Genomic DNA, 18,887 nt, shown 5'->3' with positions numbered 1-18,887 from the left:
GCTCTCTTCATCCTCTGCCTGGCCGCCTTCTACAGTTGCCTTTTCTATCTCTGTTTCTGTCTCCTTGAACCCCAGTCAGCCTCAGCAGATGGCCGCTCACACTGAGCCTGGGTCTGCTGGAGGTTTCTTCCTGTTAAAAGGGAGTTTTTCCTCTCCACTGTCGCTACAAGCATGCTTACACTGGAAAAAATCTAGATAAGTCATTTTTTCTTAAAATAGGCGTATTTGTTCTTAGATTTAGAAGGTAAAAGAGACATCTTGCCAATGGAACGAGAACATTTACACTTAAATAAGAAAACACATGCATTGTTTTATTTCAAATGCATACAATCTAATCTTATTTTAAGAGTAAAAAATACTAATTTCACTGTCAAACTATCTCATTTACCTACTCAAATTAAGGGTAAATACACTTATTTTAAGACATTTTCACTTATTTCTAGATAGTTCTTCCAGTGTAGTGTGAGGGATTGCTTTCAATTGGTTTTCCTTAGATAGAAATCTTCAATCTGAAAGGATAATCTGGTTAAATTTTAAAGTGCGTTGAGATGACATGTGTTGTGAATTGGCGCTATAGAAATAAACTGAATTGATTTGAATAACCAACAACCTACAGATTTAATCAAAACCAGTAAGATCCTGTAGATTTTGCCTGATATGAATTAACTTCCAGAGTAATTCCGATTTATTTAAACTTCCTGGAATCCACTGCCCGTCCTCCAGGCTGCTCCTCCAGGACAACATTGTTTGTTTTCATGTTTTCAGATTGTATTTAAAGCAGATTACTGTAATAATATCCTGTGATAACGTGGTCCTACCAAGGTCACAGATCACCGCTGCTAAATTGGCTCTTCTTTCTAAAACGGTTTGGGTTTTTGGTGTTTTTTTGCAGAGCTGCTGTTCAGAGGAGCTTTGGAACAAAAGGTTTCATGGTCAGTGGAGTGAAGCTTCAGCTGGGCTGAACAAGCCTCCTGTGTGATGCATCAGATGTGGGAATAACAGCCCTCAGCAGCTGCTTCAAAGACCCATCCAGACACTTTTCTTCCAGTGTGACAGAGCACACTCTGAGTGTAGATCAGCCCTCAGCCGAGGCCCCGGTGCTGCAGGGACGCTGGAGTGATGGAAGCAATACTTAAGCCATTAAGGCAGACAATTGGCTCAAATTGAGAGGGAGAGATAGAAAAGTAGAGGAAGAAGAGGGAAAAGGGGAGGGTGATGGAGAAGCGGCGGCAGCACTGGATCCACTCAACGACTTAATCCGAGCCCCAGGACACATTCCTGCTGAGCTTCACACATTTCTGCAAACATGTCCTCGCACACTAAAGCTCTGCGGGTCTAAAATAACACCTTGTCGGTTTTGGCCACAGGGACGCTCATTCCTTCATGGTTAGGAATAGTCGCCTACTCCAACCCCCCCACGGGAAAAGATGGAGCATGCAATCTAGACAAGATAGCTCTGTGAGCGTGGGTACGCCTTCCAGCTTCCAGGGTGAAGCTATTTATTGTGTTAGCAGGCAGAGTGAATGTTGCCCAGTGTCCTGGACGAGGAAGGCGCTCCTCTGACACCGCCTATTGTGTCGTCTGCCCCTCGGACTCATTCGAACCCTGGAGCCTCACACACACAGCCAACAATGAGGGATTGTTTTCACTTTCCTTCTGAAACATCGGCTCTGTGTGTCGGAGGGAGAAGGCATGATGTCCTGCAGTCTGACCTCAGCGACCGCCGGGGCTCCTCAGCTCCATCCTCCTTCCATCTTTTAAGAGATCCAGAGGAAAAGCTGCAGTTTGCAGCCGTCATTTACCTTCCCTTCCTCCCTTTCCTCCCCACCGTCAGCCGCATCCCTGGGGGCTCCTTCGCCACGCAGGCCCAGGCGATTTATCGGACAGCTTAGCGGGGAACGGTTAATGCCCTGAGGACTGTTAGTGCAGGTTCTGCTCGTTGACTCCCCTCCCCGGTTCTGGCGTTTTTATTTGACATGTCCTTTAAGTCGTTTAAGGAATGGGGCGTTTCTGCTGAGCGCCTCGGCTCCTTCTGCAAAAGTTGGATGGCCCGCGTTCAAAGGTCTGGATGTGTCTCTCTTTATATTCCTCCTCACCCTTTCCTGCTCTCTTCCTTTGCTCTCACCCTTTCACTTGCTGAGCTTTATAACGTGGCATTAGTGTTGTAAGTGGACCAAGCCTGGGATTAGGCTTTGTTTCTCTGTTTTAAGATAAAACAATTCCTCCCTAATGCCCAGAATAACAAATAGAAAATGGAGCAATAAATGAACATCGACTGGGTTTTATCCGACTGCTTCTTTGCCATTTTGAACAGACCACAGACTACGATGGCTCTCGTTGCGCATTTTTTAACATTCGTATGTCGGAGGCATGAGTCCATGCTTCTTACCTGCGCACATGGCTAGGTTTCCACACACTTGATGACTAGGGTTGCCTAGGTTGCTGCGCGTGCCAGCCGACCCGATTGCCTTTACCCCTCCCGGTGTGGTGATTTTTTTTAGCCCCCGTTTGTGTGTGAAATTGCATTGAATTAGATGCATATTTATATGTGACGTAAACACATGGAAAACAAATTATTATCCAGCAATTCACTTTAATACAAAATAACACTGAATAAAATAAAAGTATCTTAAACATAAACCTGTCCTGCTTAAATTCAAACTGTAAAAAGTTTCAACATCCATAACTTTGAGGGAGGAACCACTGGAAAAAGTAAGCCGCCTGTGATTGGCTACTTTTCAGAAAATCCCGCCTCTTGAGACTGGACTGTTTTCCTCCTGGCTCCAATATTAGCGTTAGCGAAGCATCTTTAGCCTAAAAAAGTTTCTCATTGACTTAAAAACTATAAGTTATCATTAAATAACTTAGTTTAACAGTCATGAATGTGTTCTGACCGCTTTTTGCTTTAAGTTGATACATGTTAAAAATGGAACTTTGTACAAGCTCAGCTAATGTTAGCTTCAATGTTGATCTCGAGGAAAGTCGGGCTTGAATGAACTCTGGTTGATAGTTAAACACATTTGTAATCATTTGCAAAGAACTGTTCAGTGTTTTTACTTTTATATCCAGCATTTTTAGCCTTGGTGAGATAATAGCCCCCATAGCTTAGCACTCGTAGCCACCGTAGCTTAGCTACCATATCTTAGCACTCATAGCTTAGCACCCATAGCTCCTACGGATTAGCACCCATAGCCCCCATATCATAGCAACCAAAGCTCCTATAGCTTAGCCCCCGTAGCTTAGCCCCCATATCTTAGCACTCATAGCTTAGCACCCATAGCCCCCGTAGCTTAGCAGTCATAGCCCCCATATCATAGCAAACAAAACTCCCATACCTTGGCCCCCGTAGCTTAGCCACCATAAATTTAGCACTCATATCTGAGCTCCCATAGCCCCCGTAGCTTAGCAGTCATAGCCCCCATATCATAGCAACCAAAACTCCCATACCTTAGCCCCCGTAGCTTAGCCACCATAAATTTAGCACTCATAGCTGAGCACCCATAGCCCCCATAGCTTAGCACTCATAGCCCCCATATCTTAACACCCATAGCTCCTGTAGATTAGCACCCATAGCCCAATATCTAAGCATCTATAGCCCCTATAGCTTAGCCCCCGTAGCTTAGCCCCCATATCTTAGCACTCATAGCTTAGCACCCATAGCCCCCGTAGCTTAGCAGTCATAGCCCCCATATCATAGCAAACAAAACTCCCATACCTTGGCCCCCGTAGCTTAGCCACCATAAATTTAGCACTCATATCTGAGCTCCCATAGCCCCCATAGCTTAGCACTCATAGCCCCCATATCTTAACACCCATAGCTCCTGTAGATTAGCACCCATAGCCCAATATCTAAGCATCTATAGCCCCTATAGCTTAGCCCCCATATCTTTGCACCTGTAACTCCTATAGATAAACACCCTTAGTCCTCATATCTTAGCACCCATCACTCCTATATCTTAGCATCAAAAGCTCCTACAGGTTAGCAACCATGGCCCCCATAGAAAGCTTAGCACCCATAGCTCCCATTGCTTAGCACCTCCTATAGCTTAGCCTCAGAGCTCCCATATTTTAGCACCCATAGCTCCTATAGCTTAGCCTCAGAGCTCCCATATTTTAGCACCCATAGCTCCTATAGCTTAGCCTCAGAGCTCCCATATTTTAGCACCCATAGCTCCTATAGCTTAGCCTCAGAGCTCCCATATTTTAGCACCCATAGCTCCTATAGCTTAGCACCCATATCTCCCATAGATTAGCACCGATAGCCCCATAGCTTATCACCCCAACCCAATGCTAGAACCGCTGATAGTGTCCAGGATGGATCTGGGTTTCACGGTTTACTCCAGATTCTGAACATTGCAGCTGAAACGGACTCATCAGCTCAGTCCTCCAACATATAACCATCCAGTTCTGTAGATATCCAGCCTTGGGTTGCCGCTCCCATCTGATGCACGCTGCATCTGGTGTAGTCGATGTTCTGCATGGCTTGGTACGAACCGGACAGCCGTCTGAGATAATGGGGCCTCCCAATCGTCTTGGACCAGTCTGCCCATTCTGTTCTAACTGTCCACACCAGTAAGATCCCAGTGGATCAGCAGGTTCTGAGCTACTGAGACCAAAAACCATCTTAGGCTCAGTATGATCTTTATCAGGTTGTCGTCTCTAATTGCAGCCATGTGATTGGCTAGCACAAAGAGCCGTGATATTGTCCTCCTTCTGTACCCGGGTCATAGAAGCAGGAATGAAATGTGAGTTGGTGAGGCTCTGAGGATCCTCTGCTATCAGAAAACCACATTTAGCTCCTCGGTGAAATGTCAGTTTGCTGATGTGTCAGGTCGCCGTGTATAAAAATTGCCGGCTGTAAAGCGGGGAATTGAAAGCTGCCTCTCCCGGCAGCGAGGGTCTGCGGCGGCCCCCCAGAGAGCTTTATTAGTGCGGCTCCTGCTGGCTCTGTGTCCCTGTAATGGTGTGAAGGATGCTTCACAGGCAGAAAATTTAGAATTTGTGGTCCTCATCTGACAGATTTGGCTGTTTCTAAGTTAGCTGCAGCGTTCTGATGGATTCAGACTGTTTTCCTTCTACAGATATTTTTCTCTCCAACCTTGTGGGAGTTGGGATATTTCTCCCTGACATCACAGCCGTCTCACGTCTAATTTATTGCAATTATTTAAAATCACTGTAGGGGAGCAGCTGGTAATTGATGTGTTTTTTCTGTGACCTGGGCTGTTTGAATACGTCTGCTGGAATGACACGCTGAGTGAAAGGAGCCATTAGCCGGTCGGACCTGAGTGAAACTGAAACAGCTCCACTCTCTGTCAGCGGGTTTCACATTTAGTCCAAGAACGATAAAGGAGGACTTTAAAGAAGTGCAAACATGAAGGTCAGATGTGCTTTCTGACCACAGGAAGTCCATAAAAGGTCCCAGGAAGTGGAACCACCAGGAGCTGCTTCCAGAACCTTTCCATGTCTAGTTCTTCTTCCCATTTTATCCAGGTGGTTTTCCATTTGACTGAATTCTGAATTAAGGTGGAGATAAAATGTTCACTTAGTTGTTTTACGTGCTGAATGTTTAATGCTTATATTTGGTTTGTAGCACTGATTTAGTCAGAAACTTTGAGCTCTAATCAAACCAAAAATGGCCTCCTGTGGTGGAAACTAATCTGATCTGTGCTCAATCTGAGGAAGACTTTAGATGAAGGTTGGAGACAGTCTGTTATCCTAGACCAGAGGTCATGGATTACGGTGGTCCAGATCTGGACCCAACCTGATTTAAAACGTTTGTAAATTACCGCTTGTTGTCTGAAAAAATTCAAACTGTCAGTTCTGGTGTTTTATAAAATATGTAAATCAGAAAATTTTCTATATACCAGACTGAAAGATTGTTGTTCTCTACTTCAAAAAACTATTTAGATTTTAAAATGGAAAACATTTTTTTGTTGTTTTTTTCTTGTTTTGTATTTAAGACTTCTACGGAGCCCCTAAAGGGACGTGGAGTGGGAAAATAAACTTTTGCGAGATCCCGCAAAACTCTTGCGAGATCTCGCAAAACTATTGCGGGATCTCGTAAAAGTATTGCGGGATCTCACAAAAGTATTGCGAGATCTCGCAAAAAATGAACTTTTGCGACATCCCGCAATCTTGTAAAAGTATTGCGAGATCCTGCAAAAGTATTGTGGGATCTCGCTAAAGTATTGCGGGATCTCGCAAAAGTATTGCGAGATCCTGCAAAAGTATTGTGAGATCCTGCAAAAGTATTGTGGGATCTCGCAAAAGTATTGCGGGATCTCACAAAAGTATTGCGAGATCTCGCAAAAGTATTGTGGGATCTCGCAAAAGTATTGCGGGATCTCACAAAAGTATTGCGAGATCTCGCAAAAAATGAACTTTTGCGACATCCCGCAATCTCGTAAAAGTATTGCGAGATCCTGCAAAAGTATTGTGGGATCTCGCAAAAGTATTGCGGGATCTCGCAAAACTAATGTGGGATCTCGTAAAAGTATTGCGAGATCCTGCAAAAGTATTGTGGGATCTCGCAAAAGTATTGCGGGATCTCGCAAAAGTATTGCGAGATCTTGCAAAAGTTCTTTATTTTCACTCCATGTCCCTTTAGGGGCTCCGTAGACTTCAAGGTATAACATGGATGCATAAAAACCTCATTTTATTTCAGTGTTTAAAGTAACGGATTATAATTGAAACTGTCTCCAGACCTTAACTGGTTGATGATTTTCCTTATTCTGACCCCGCTGATTTTTAATGGGTTACCCCTGGTCTAGATGAAGCTTCTGGTATCAGACTAAGCCATCTCTCTTGTCTGTCCCGCAGTAACGGCACGGCCGGGAAGATGAACGGGGCGCTGGAGCATTCGGATCAGCCGGACCCGGACGCCATCAAGATGTTTGTGGGTCAGATCCCGCGCTCCTGGTCGGAGAAGGAGCTGAAGGAGCTGTTTGAGCCATACGGAGCCGTCTACCAGATCAACATCCTCCGAGACCGCAGCCAGAACCCTCCACAGAGCAAAGGTACCACTCGTCTCTATGTGATGTGATCCGTCTGCTCCGTCACGTCTGGTGTTTGTGTCCATGTTCACCTCTTCATATCTTCATCTTTCCCTGCACTGTTTGGGTTTTACTCCTCCTGCGGTTGCTCCGGACTGAAAACAGTTTTCAGAACGGGGACACAGGTGCAGACAGACACAGAAAAGATCTTCCAGGAGCTGCTGCTCATTCCAGGATGGTTAATGTCTGAACAGATCTCAGAACCACACCGGCCGGCTCATATTGTTTGGACCATTCGAAGACAAAGACGCGCCCTGCCAGACTTGCAGAGTCAATTGTGCGAAAACTGTGTGATTTGCTGCCATTTTCCCTCCCGTTCCTTCTTTTTTTCCCTCCCTTTGATGAGTTTGTCAAGTGTGTGAGCAAACAATAGAGACGCAGCGACAAATGGGCAGACAATGGCGGCGCCGTATTAACACGCATCAAGCAGAGTGGGCGCTGATGACACTTGTAATGAGACACGCCGAGAGGGAGACTGACAGGAGAGACGTGACGCCTCCATCAGACCCAGAACCTCATCTGAAGTTTCAAAGTGTCTCCAGAGAAGCTGCTGGACCCTTTTCATCAGCTGCAGCTTCTTGGTTTTATACCTCAGAAAGATTTTAGATTTATAAAACAAGATTTAACGGAAGGACTAGTTTAAATATTACAAACTTTTTATTTCTCCTAACTTTTGATTTTTTTTTTCAATTAAATTTAATTCAGTTTATTTCTATAACACCAATTCACAACACATGTCATCTCAAGACACTTTACAGTTCAACCAGATCATCAGTCAAATTGATTCAAAGTTTTCTAAGGAAAACCAGTTGATTTCATCGACTCATTGACTCGAATGCAATCCCTCAGACTAAGCATGCTTGTAGCGACAGTGGAGAGGAAACACTCCCTTTTAACAGCAGAGGTTTTTTGAAGCTGTAATGGATCTGCAAGCTTTATAAACATTAAAAATAGCTTTTTCTTCGTGCCAATGTCCTGCATGCTTAAAACGCCTGCAGAAATGAAAGGAGTTAGAAAGTCTGTAACTGTCACCATGTTTGCGGATGATGTGATGTTCTGCAAACGACAGAAAGAACATGAACGCATCTTTACATTTAGATTTCATCCATATTAAATATGTTATAAATAAAAACTCATCTTCATCGTCTAACACTGCTTCTTCATCTCATTGACCTACTCAAATTAAGTGTAAATTCACTTCATTTAAGATATTTCTACTCATTTCTAGATCATTTTTCCAGCGTATTAAGAAGTAAAATAACCATTAACATAAATATATTAATCGGGTTTCCTTTTATAATCCTAGTTACCTTTTTAGAGTTTGTAAATGTTTAATATTTATGTTCAATCATATGGGAAGCAACAAATATTTAGCGAACTTTAGACTTTTGGCTCAACTTGGTTTTCAGGAGTTTATTTTTATTAAAAGTTTTAGATTTTGAAAAAAGGTTTTTAAAAAGTGAGTCAGGAAATTGTCTATATACTTAACTTAAAAATTGTTGTTCTCCACTTCTTGAAAAGGAAAAATTATCGATTTTTTATATTTTCTATTTTAAAAATTCAACGTATTACATGAATTTATAAACAACAAATTTTATTTTAGTGTTAAATTCTGTTTAAAGTAACAGATTAGTATTATAAATGTCTACGGACCTTTACTGATGATTCGGACTAGAAACTCCCGCAGCAGTGTGTCGCAGTTAGCTTGTTGCAGGTATGGCGCAGATATTTTGGATTTATGTCCAATTTTGAAGCTTGGCTGCGCAATGTTATTCCATGCCACAACGCAAGAGGGACAATCACGAAGTAGTTAGGACGTGGGTGTCCATGTGTGCTCGCTTTCCACTAGAGACTGACATTTTTTCGGGAATCCCACGGGTCACGGGATTCCCGTGGGATGGGAGCCAGTATTAGTAACGATCACGTGATTGGGACAGTACAGGATTAAACATTAACGGGAGCAGACGGGAGCGGGAGCAAACCAATAGTAACTAAAAAATACTAGGATCGATGCCAAAAAAAAAAATAAAATAGAAAGAAAAAAAATCCAGTACTGGCGCCGCCATTTTGTAGTTTTTTTCCTTAAAGCCTACACTATAATGCGAGTCAAAAAAAACTACACGACCCAAAAACCAACAGTGCTTCTGCTCTGAGTTTCACCCGCGCTCAAAAAAAAAACAAGAACAGGATTGGTGCAGGAGCGGGAGTCATTCTGAATGGGAGCGGGATGGGAGTAATTTCACCAGGAGTGGGACGGAACAGGATTTAGATTTCTATTCTGGCCCGGGATCGGGACGGGACAGGAGTGAAAATCCACTCCCGTGTCAGTCTCTAATTCGGACACGGCTGATTTTTAATTGCTTACCCCTGCTTTAAGGTGTTAAAACAAAAATGAGGATAAGAAATGGCTGTTAAACTGAGACAAAGATGTTAACCTCTTACACCCTCAGGGGGTATAAATAAATTTCTGCCTGACAAAACACACAAAAGTAAATAACTTATAGCCTCACAGCTATTAGATTTAAGAAGAAACTTTTGGCACGTCTGTAAAGGTAAGATGTCATAGAATGGTTTTCTGGTGTCAGCACCATTGTAGCTTTGACCCTGCCTGAAATATTAGGGACAAAATACAAAATATTTTCGCCAAAATTTTCTTTGAAATAAACATTGCAAAACACTACCAAAATATTATTTATTGCACAAAAAAGTAGTACAGACTTTTAAATCTAAATGTTGTGTAAAAATATACCAAATTTGGACTCAATCAGATGAATCATATTTATTTTAGAATGGTATTAGTGAGAAATTTCTTAGGCGGAGAGGCCATTTTGGCACATTTATCCAAAAATGTCACCAAACTGTGCCAAATGTGTTTTTTACATCAATACTGGGGCTTTGGTAAAATTACGAGGTCATGTAGCAGCTGGACCCGCCGGTGGGTGCGTAGGGTTCTAGGGGTTAAGAACCCATGAAATCCTGCAGATGATCACCTGAGGAGGAGCAAGCTGATTCAGTTTGAATCAAAAACCCAAAAGATAAATAAAAAATGGTCCAAAGATGGGAGAGTTGGTCCAGAACCAACCAGGACTCCCTATTGATTGGTTCTCAGACACCTTTAGGAGAACGCTGATCAGGAACGCCGATGGTTTCTCAGAGTGAGACGACATTTTGAAGCCTTAACTAGTTGCCAGCTGGTTAGAGGAGTCCTCCTGGTTCTGATTGTTCATTGGCTCTTCTTTCTGGCCCATTGTAACTGTGAGTCATTGGAGCTCATGAGAGCCTGGAGACAGCGTCCTTCCAGGAATCATCCACTCATCCAGTGTCTCCAATGCGGCCATCGTTATGCACTCTAGACGTTTGTTCCTTGCCTTGAGATCACTCTCCTCCATCCTTCTCCTGTTCCGTCTCTGTGAGTCAGGTCCAATCGGGCCAGTTCCCTTCCTGCGTCCTTCAGCTCCGTTGAATCTCCAGCTCGATCTTCAGCTGATGGGTCTAGAGTAGCTCTTATAGTTGATGCATGCCTCATCCTTTCATCTGAGCTTTCTTGCTCCGGCCAAAATGTGAAAGAACTGTTCTGATTGAGTTCCAGCCATCCTTAGTTTGCACCAGTTTGACGGCTCTTCTCTACCGGCTCACTAAGGCCTCATCTTTAGCAGCTTTTCCTCTCCTGCTCTGCTATGTTCTGCTGTGGGGAACAGCACTTCAGCTTTTTGGGACCAATAAGGCCTCCTGGTTCTGCTCCTAATGACCCAGAGACGCTTTGTATGTACAGCAGCTGTTTGGAAACATTACCGTTACCTTCACAGCTGCTGCTGTAAAAGAGAAAAACCTGCAACTCTATTGCTTTTTTCTCCTTTGTTTCGTCTGCATCCTCTTTAGTTGACTTCTCTCTAATTCCTAAAAGGAACCAAGGGGCAAACGGAAGAGGAGAACACAACACGAAAAGATCAATACCAGAGAAACTCTCTGAGGAAATTTAGCAGAAAACACAAAATAAAAAATGAAGCTTTGAGAAATAAGGCTTGTTTGCTGGATTAGAAAACAACACGGCTCCTTTTCTAAATCCACTCTCTGAACAGAAGTTAATCTGTTATCATCTGTCATGATAAACAAGAGAATTGTTGTGAATGTCAATGTTATTTTTCTGAAAAATGATGACTTTGACCTAAAGTTTTCCTCCAGCTGATGAAACGCTGCCGAGGAAAACGCTTAGATGCGTTTGGTTTTAGAAACCTGAACCTGTGAAAATGGAAATCTGACCCATCTGTCACTAAAAGGACTTCATGCATCAACCAAGAATCAGGAAGCCATAAAAAGTTTCTAATTTAATTCAATTCAGTTTATTTCTATTTCTATATCTTCTCAAGGCACTTTACAGTTCAACCAGATCATCCAGTCAGATTGATTCAAAGTTTTCTATCTAAGGTAAACCAGTTCATTGCATCGACTCATTGACTTGAAGGCAATCTCTCACAATAAGCATGCTTGTAGCATAGAGATAGAATGAAGCAGAATGATGAAATAGGGGTCCCTATGTCCTCCAGCAGTCTAAGCCTATAGCAGCATAACTATAGAGATAGCTCAGGATAACCTGAGCCACTCTAACTATAAGCTTTATCAAAAAGGAAAGTTTTAAGCCTAGCCTTAAAAGTAGACAGGGTGTCTGCCTCACGGACTAAAACTAACAATGATAAACATCAAGATTAAACTGTAAAATGAAAGAAATTAAGATATAATCATACTGTAGATGATCAGGTAATGCATCTATGCTGATGATAGTCAGGTCTATTTCTGATAATGAAGCCTAAATGGGCAAACATCCCTCTAATTTCCCCAAATTGTGATATTTTATTTGAAAAAAGAATCCACCCAGTTTGATTCCTTTTAACTGGAGAACTGAGCTTTGTTTTTAAAATCACATTTTCTTTTGAGATAAATAAACATACTTACACCTTTATTCTTCCTAATTACATCAGATCTATTTTACCTCTTTAGTTTTCATTATTAACCACAGACAGACAGATTATTTCAACAATAATGAAAAACAGGTTTGAAGATCAGAGGCTGAAGGAAGCAGGATTAAAATCTTTCAAATCGTACTGAAGTTTGTTTTATTTATTTTTCTCCTCTTGGTGAAATTAGCCCCATCTTGATAAATCTTTCCAGCTGTTGGTATAAGAAGCTCAGTTTGAATGAAATCCAAGCTGACTGCTCCTGCTGACGGTGGCTCATCTTTAAGACAGAAACAACAACATGAAAATATGTTCAAATAGTTCAGAATTGGACGTTTGCTCTGGTTTCATCAGGGTGAAATCACCTGCTCATCTCCTTCCTGCACAGTGGGGGAAAATCTCCACCTGTTTCTGTCAGGGATCGTCTCTTTAATCAGCTATTGACATGAAATCTCTACCAGATGTTTAACAATTCAGCTCCAGTACAGAAATGAATGGATGGCTTCAGATCTCAGGATGAGTGAAGCAGGACCTCCTCCAGGTCGTCTCGTTCTGATGGGTGCTTTGATCTCTGACCTCTATACGCTCCAACCTTTGGCGATATGCCGTAGTTCAGGGACGGGGCGTCGCAATGTTTACAATCAGAGCTGAAAGGTCACGCCAAAAGTCCATCCAAGATACCAAAATCCAGATACCTTAGGTTTAGCGTCCTCATCCATCGAGGTCAGGATTCGAGTTAGCCCTCAGAGGAGGAGGGGGAAATAAAAGGGATTAAATTAGCTTTATGCTTGAAGTTTCCTCCAAAACTTCAAGCATAAAGGTAGTTTTGGAATTCCTCCTTTTGGAAGGAGGAAGTTTTGGAATTCCTCCAAAACTTCAACTGTTTGAAAAACTCCGCCTCTCAACGTAGACTGATCGAGGTCGGGTTCACGTCTCTCGTGACCCCGCTTGGGATAAGCGTGCAGAAATTGGATGGATGAAAAAACTTTATTGACACAAAGATGGACGAACAATTAAACAAACAGTGTTTAAACAGCAGATGGTTCGTTTACGTAAAAAGGCTGGAAATTAGATTAGAAAAAACAGGGTTTAGACAGGAATGCGTAACTCTTATTTAATGCTATTTTAATGCTCTTCCCCCATCAACAAGTACCCATGGCTATCATATATACACGCCAAAATCCTCTGTCATCTTTACTGTCGACAGGTTGCAGCCATTTTCCGAATTTCTCGATTCCACCAGCTTTTGTTGAAATTAGCATTTTCTTATTCTCTAGCTTTTTCTCCGCCTCGTGCCTGTTTCCTGGACTTACGTCTTTACGATCAAGCGGAGGCAGTTCTGCTCAAATATATTGCGATAAATTGTATTTATATACTTTTTTTTTTTATTAAAGCATTTTAAATGCTAATCGATAATCACATTTGATGAATTTTAATGCCAATTAAGGCCTTAATTTAAAGAATAATAATTTAATGACTTTCAATGATTTTTGATGACCCGCGGAAACTCTGTTAAAGATTCATTGAAATCAATTTTGGTATTGAAAATTAAAGGTTGGTAATAGAGACTGACACGGGAGTGGATTTTCATTCCTGTCCCGTCCCACTCCCACAGAAAAAATAGTGTCCCGTCCCGATCCCGGGCCAGAGTAGAAATGTAAATCCTGTCCCGTCCCACTCCTGGTGAAATTACTCCCGCTCCTGCACCGCTCCCATTCTTGTTGTCTTCAATAAGATTTCACTTTTTTCAAACTTTTCGAAGTCGAGTTCGCCACTAACTGTTGGTCACTCCATTGTTGTTTTTGAGCGCTGGTGAAACTCAGAGCGGAAGCACTGTTGGTTTTTGGCTTGTGTCGTTTTTTTGACTCGCATTATAGTGTAGGCTTTAAGGAAAAAAACTACAAAATGGCGGCGCCAGTACTGGATTTTTTTTCTTTCTATTTTATTTTATTTTTTGGCATCGATCCTAGTTTTTTTTAGTTACTATTGGTTTGCTCCCGCTCCCGTCTGCTCCCGTTAATGTTTAATCCTCTACTGTCCCAATCACGTGATCGTTACTAATACAAAAAAATAAAAAAATATGTCAGTCTCTAGTTGGTAATAATTAGATACAACATTTCAGAGAATAAAAAAAACAACGTTGAGTCATGTTTGAGCTGATGCAGCTTAGTCTGTGTTCTACTCACCCAATTTTTATTCATAAACTAGAGGGTGTTAGCTTTCAAATATTGTATTGCACATGTAATCTGGGCTTACAGTTCCTAAGTTATTTGCTCTTCTATTTGGGGATGCAAAATAGGTGAGGATTACCCAAAATTATGTGGATGTTAAGAGGTCGTGGATGAGTTTCCTCCGTCATCCATTTTTTTATTTAGAGGAGGAAAGCGGGGAAGAAGATGTTCGCAACGCTGCCAGTTCTGTTAGCTCTACGCCTGCTGAAGACACAGACGTCCATCCCCGTGAACACTGGGACGGAACTCAATGGGAAAGGAAATTATTCTTACTTCAACCGTTGCGTATATTAGCTGCAACATATGAATCAAGATGCTATGACAGAAAAAATTTGATTGACAGATGACCGTTTATATATGATTGGCCGAGTTTAGGTGTTCAGGCTGATGTATAACTAACTGGCCTGCAGAAGATAACGGAAAAATAGAAATTTTCTAAATTTTGGGACAATATCATCTGATAAAGAGTACATTTATATACATGTTTAAGCCAGAATGATTAGAAATTTAATGTGATTTCCCTACATCTTTAATGTTCTTGACCGTCTGCTGTGGCCCAAACCCGTTTCTCTGAGCTGCTTAGTAGAACCGTAAATCAGGATTGGGCCGAAGTCGAATGACGAGGAATAAATAAATGATTCAACAAAGGATCAAACTGGGAGCTCTGGCTCAGATCCAGTTAACTGGTTTAATCCTCCTCTCATTATTAATATTTTATCATCTGAGAGCCTGAAGAACCGAGTTCCTGCAGCAGACGCCAGGAGTCCAAACTCCCCAAACTTCAGCGGATCCCTTTAAGCCCATTTAGATTCGTTTGAAGCCAAAACCCAACAAACTGCCAGACATGATTTGGATGGAAGCTCGGTTTCTTTAAATAATCCCCGCAGTTTTGGTGTCGGTTGGATCCAACATGGAGCTGTGTGGTTGCTGCTGTCGGTCTGGGCGCTCAGGTCGTGTATACGCCTGTGTTTATGGGGAGGCTGGGGAATATGGCGGCGCTTGTGTTGGTTTAATGTGTTTGGAGTTAATAACCAGATGACTGGATGAGCGGTGGAGGAAAGAGGAGTGAGTGAGAAATGGAGCAATTTGCTGTTTTGTGCTGAAAGAGAAAAAGAGATGCAGGGAGAGATAGAGAGAGAATGAGACAAGGAGAGCCAGAGGGGTAAACAGAAAATGGTCCTCCTGCTAAAACACAACCGTAAGCTCCATGACGGCTCTGTTTCTGTGTGTGAGTGTGTGTGAGGGGGGGGTCGGGGTTTTGGCAGAGGATGCGATATGTCATTTATCTTAATGATGCACCGTAGCCCACATGAGCTGCTGAGACACACACAATAAGTTTAATGTCTTCATTAAGTGGCTCCATTCTGCACCAAATTCTTTGTGCACAGCGTGACCTTGAAATAATTCGAAAATATCAGAGTAAGAAAAATTAAATATAAGCCACAGTGAATGCAAATTGATCATGGAGGGAATAAAAGAAGGTTTTTCTGTCTATCCAGCCTGCAGGTAACAGGCGGGAACCAGGTGGTAACGAAGGTTTGGGCTTTAATTAAAACATAAATTTGGTTCTAACTCTCTGTGATGAGGAGTGAGAGATTATTTAGGCAAACATTTAGGGAATGTTTCTGTTAATGCAGGTTTTATCTAAATCCAACCATCAATCCCATAATGCATTTCACCCAGACTGCTTTAGCCAAAACAAACTCCAAATGCGTTCTGGATTCAATTCAGTTGAAACGTCTTTTATAGTGAGAATCTCCACTTCCAGCCCAAACAGTTAATCGGTTAATAAACCTGAAAAATATTTATTTTTATAAAGAACAAACTAAACTTTCCCTTTTTGTGGTGTGAAGCTGAGAAGTGCTGCTGACGTAAATGAGGAGGAACTTTATTTTTCACGTTGGACGACGAAGCCAGTATAAACATCGATGTGGGACTGAAAAACCAGGAGGATCCATCAAACCGAACGTTGGTTCTGATGCTTTGATCCAGAGGAAGGATGCACAGGTTGAAACTCAAGTGCCTTCAAGTCGTAGGGAAATCATATTTAAATGTTCAACCATTCTGGCTTAAACATGTATATAAATGTACTCTTTATCAGACAATTTCAATTAAAAAAAAAAAGAAAATCCTGTCTTAACCCGATCCAAGAATAAAACAAAACAGAAATGTACTTTTTTTTTTGTTTGAAATCCTTGTTTGGCCTTTTAACAAAATATGTAAAAAGAAAAAACAGAAATACATTTTTGATATTAATAATTTATTACTATGCGATAAGTCAAGATTATTTTTTGTGTAGTCTTCTGTCCTCTGTTATCAGGTATATCTGATTGTTTACAATAGGATTTTGAGCAAAGTTTTTACCATTAAATTATGCATAGGTGTCAGACGCAAAACATTTCAGAAACCGTATGTATCAAATATGATACATTTGGCATTACAGGGTTAAAATCTGTTGGGTTTTTTTCTTTCGTTATCTTATGCAGGCCAGTTAGTTATACGTCAGCCTGAACACCTAAATTCGGCCAATCATATATCAACGGTCATCTGTCAATCAAATTTCTTTGGTCATAGCATCTTGATTCTACGGCAAACCAAGCTTCTGCCGCCCTGGCGTCCTCTTCCACAACATCTTTGTCCCACTTTCGACACGCTGGCAGCAGTAATACTCTCAAGTGGATTATTCAAAGCATTTTTTTTTTATTTGTACTTTATTTTACTTTATTTTACCAACACAAAAAAAGATGCAATATAACCATAATAAAAAGTGGTAATTAACATATATATGTATATAGAGAGAAAAAGAAAGGAAAATAAATAAACCAAAATTGCAACGAGCACAGTGAAAAACATTCGAAACAGAGAAACAAATTCTCATTATCAGTGCGTATGAAATGGTACAAAAAGTTATGCACACTATTTTGTACGTTTTGGACGTTTTTCCTCAAAAAACCACATCAGTGCGCATGCGCTGGCAGACAGAAAAAAAAGCAGATCCGCGGACGGACGTAAAACTGGGAAAAACAGTGCAATAATTACTTATTCATGTCTCTAACTACGTTGCTTGCTGTTTTATATCTTAGGGTTTGGGCTAATTGTAATTTATATTCTATATTCGTGAATGGTGCGTCAGATGCTCATGCGCATACGACGAAAAAAACGTCCAAAACGTACGAAATTACGGTGCATAACTTTTCGTACGATTTCATACGAACTCATCATGAGAATAGGTTGAATAGAGAGGTCACCGAGGGAGGGGTACGGAAATACAACACGGGAAATAATTTAATTATGAACTGTTTTTAGGTGATTCAAAGCATTTTCATTTTTTGTGGTTAATTATACACATCAGTATACTAACATTACAGATAAGTACAGAATTCGTGCTCTTTTCAGAACTACATTTTGCGTTATATATGGGGTAAAATGATCAAAATAAAATGATGTCTCTGCAAGTCATCTAGGAGTCACAGATTAATAACAATTTTAATAAAAACATATAAAATAATCAATTTATGTAGCTATAAGGACTTGTAAATATCAATTCTTTGCAGAATGATTATAGATAAAAGCAGGTAAGTAATGAAAATGAAACATTGTTCGCCCCAGAACTCAAACCTGAAAGAATTTTATCCACTATACCTTTTATTTAGAAAGCACAAATGTTTAAATTTATGCGTCTCTATGTTAGCAAACGCTGTAGGAAAGAATAGTTTGTCTTTATTTTGAAAATGCTGATGTTTTGCTTTTTAATTTTCCTCTTAGAACATCTACTAGTGTACATTTGTTATACCCTGGCGCCCCTTATAAGGATTTTCTGGCTACGCCTCTGCAGGCTCTGATTGGATGTTTGGATCCAAAATCAGGGATCCAGTCAATAATTCAGAGCTGATAAATGCTGGCAGATCACAGCCTCTGATTTCTGATCACTGCTCCATCGCCGCGTCCAGAGAGACAGCAGATACCAGCCAACCTCCTCCCTCCCTCCCTCCTCCACTCAGCTATGGCAACGCCGAGCAAACGCTCCTCGGTCCAAAACAATTATCTGCTCTAATGGATTCAGTTGAGACGGGGCCGACCTGAGACGGGGGACTGATTTATTTCATTCTTTCCTAAAGCAGAGCGGCCAATTATGTTGCCTTAACTAGACGTTGGCTTCTTGAGTCGGCTGCCCAGGCCCAATTAGAGAGCAGCTGCAGGTGGATTTAATGGGAGCTTTATTCTGCGTGGAGGTTTTTCCTCCACTTCCTGCCTCCGCCGCAGACGGAGAGATGGAGGTTATGAGCAGAGCTGCAGAGCCAGGCTTTGGGTCATCCAGACGTTAGCTTTGATTCACAGAAAAAGTGCTCTTGTTTGCTCAATGGAAGGGGAGGTAGCGGTGCTTTCTCGCCAAAGTAACCAGTGGATTGTATAGATTTGTGAAGTGCTGTGAGTTGGAGCGAGTCCTGCACTAACAGGATTAGAGCGCCAGCCAAAAGGCGCCAGAGAGGCTGCTTTGTTTGAAGCCATCCACTCATCCTCTCTGTGTTCCTCCATCGCTAAATCTCCTCTTTATTGCGCTGTCATATTCAGCCGCCGTCCGGCCGTCACTCGGGCGGCTTTAACGCACAAAAAACTCCAGACGATTGGAGGAGACTTCCTGTGCCACCCAG

At 41.7% G+C, this 18,887-nt stretch overlaps 1 protein-coding gene across 17 annotated transcripts in view; it reads left to right on the top strand.

Annotated features, from left to right (window-relative positions):
• The window catches only part of LOC119784032 (CUGBP Elav-like family member 2), a 193,949-nt gene that overhangs the window by 63,748 nt on the left and 111,314 nt on the right, over nucleotides 1-18,887 (top strand). For all 17 annotated transcript variants that reach the window (XM_038285875.1, XM_038285872.1, XM_038285878.1 and 14 more), the window contains exon 2: nucleotides 6,820-7,016. In XM_038285875.1, the coding sequence (XP_038141803.1) occupies nucleotides 6,820-7,016 (197 nt within the window). The remainder of the gene's footprint in view (nucleotides 1-6,819; nucleotides 7,017-18,887) is intronic.

This window comes from Cyprinodon tularosa, unplaced genomic scaffold (genome assembly GCF_016077235.1).
Source record: "Cyprinodon tularosa strain WSP-4 unplaced genomic scaffold, ASM1607723v1 ctg216, whole genome shotgun sequence".
NCBI lineage: Eukaryota > Metazoa > Chordata > Actinopteri > Cyprinodontiformes > Cyprinodontidae > Cyprinodon > Cyprinodon tularosa.
This window is presented reverse-complemented; position numbering and strand designations above follow the sequence as displayed.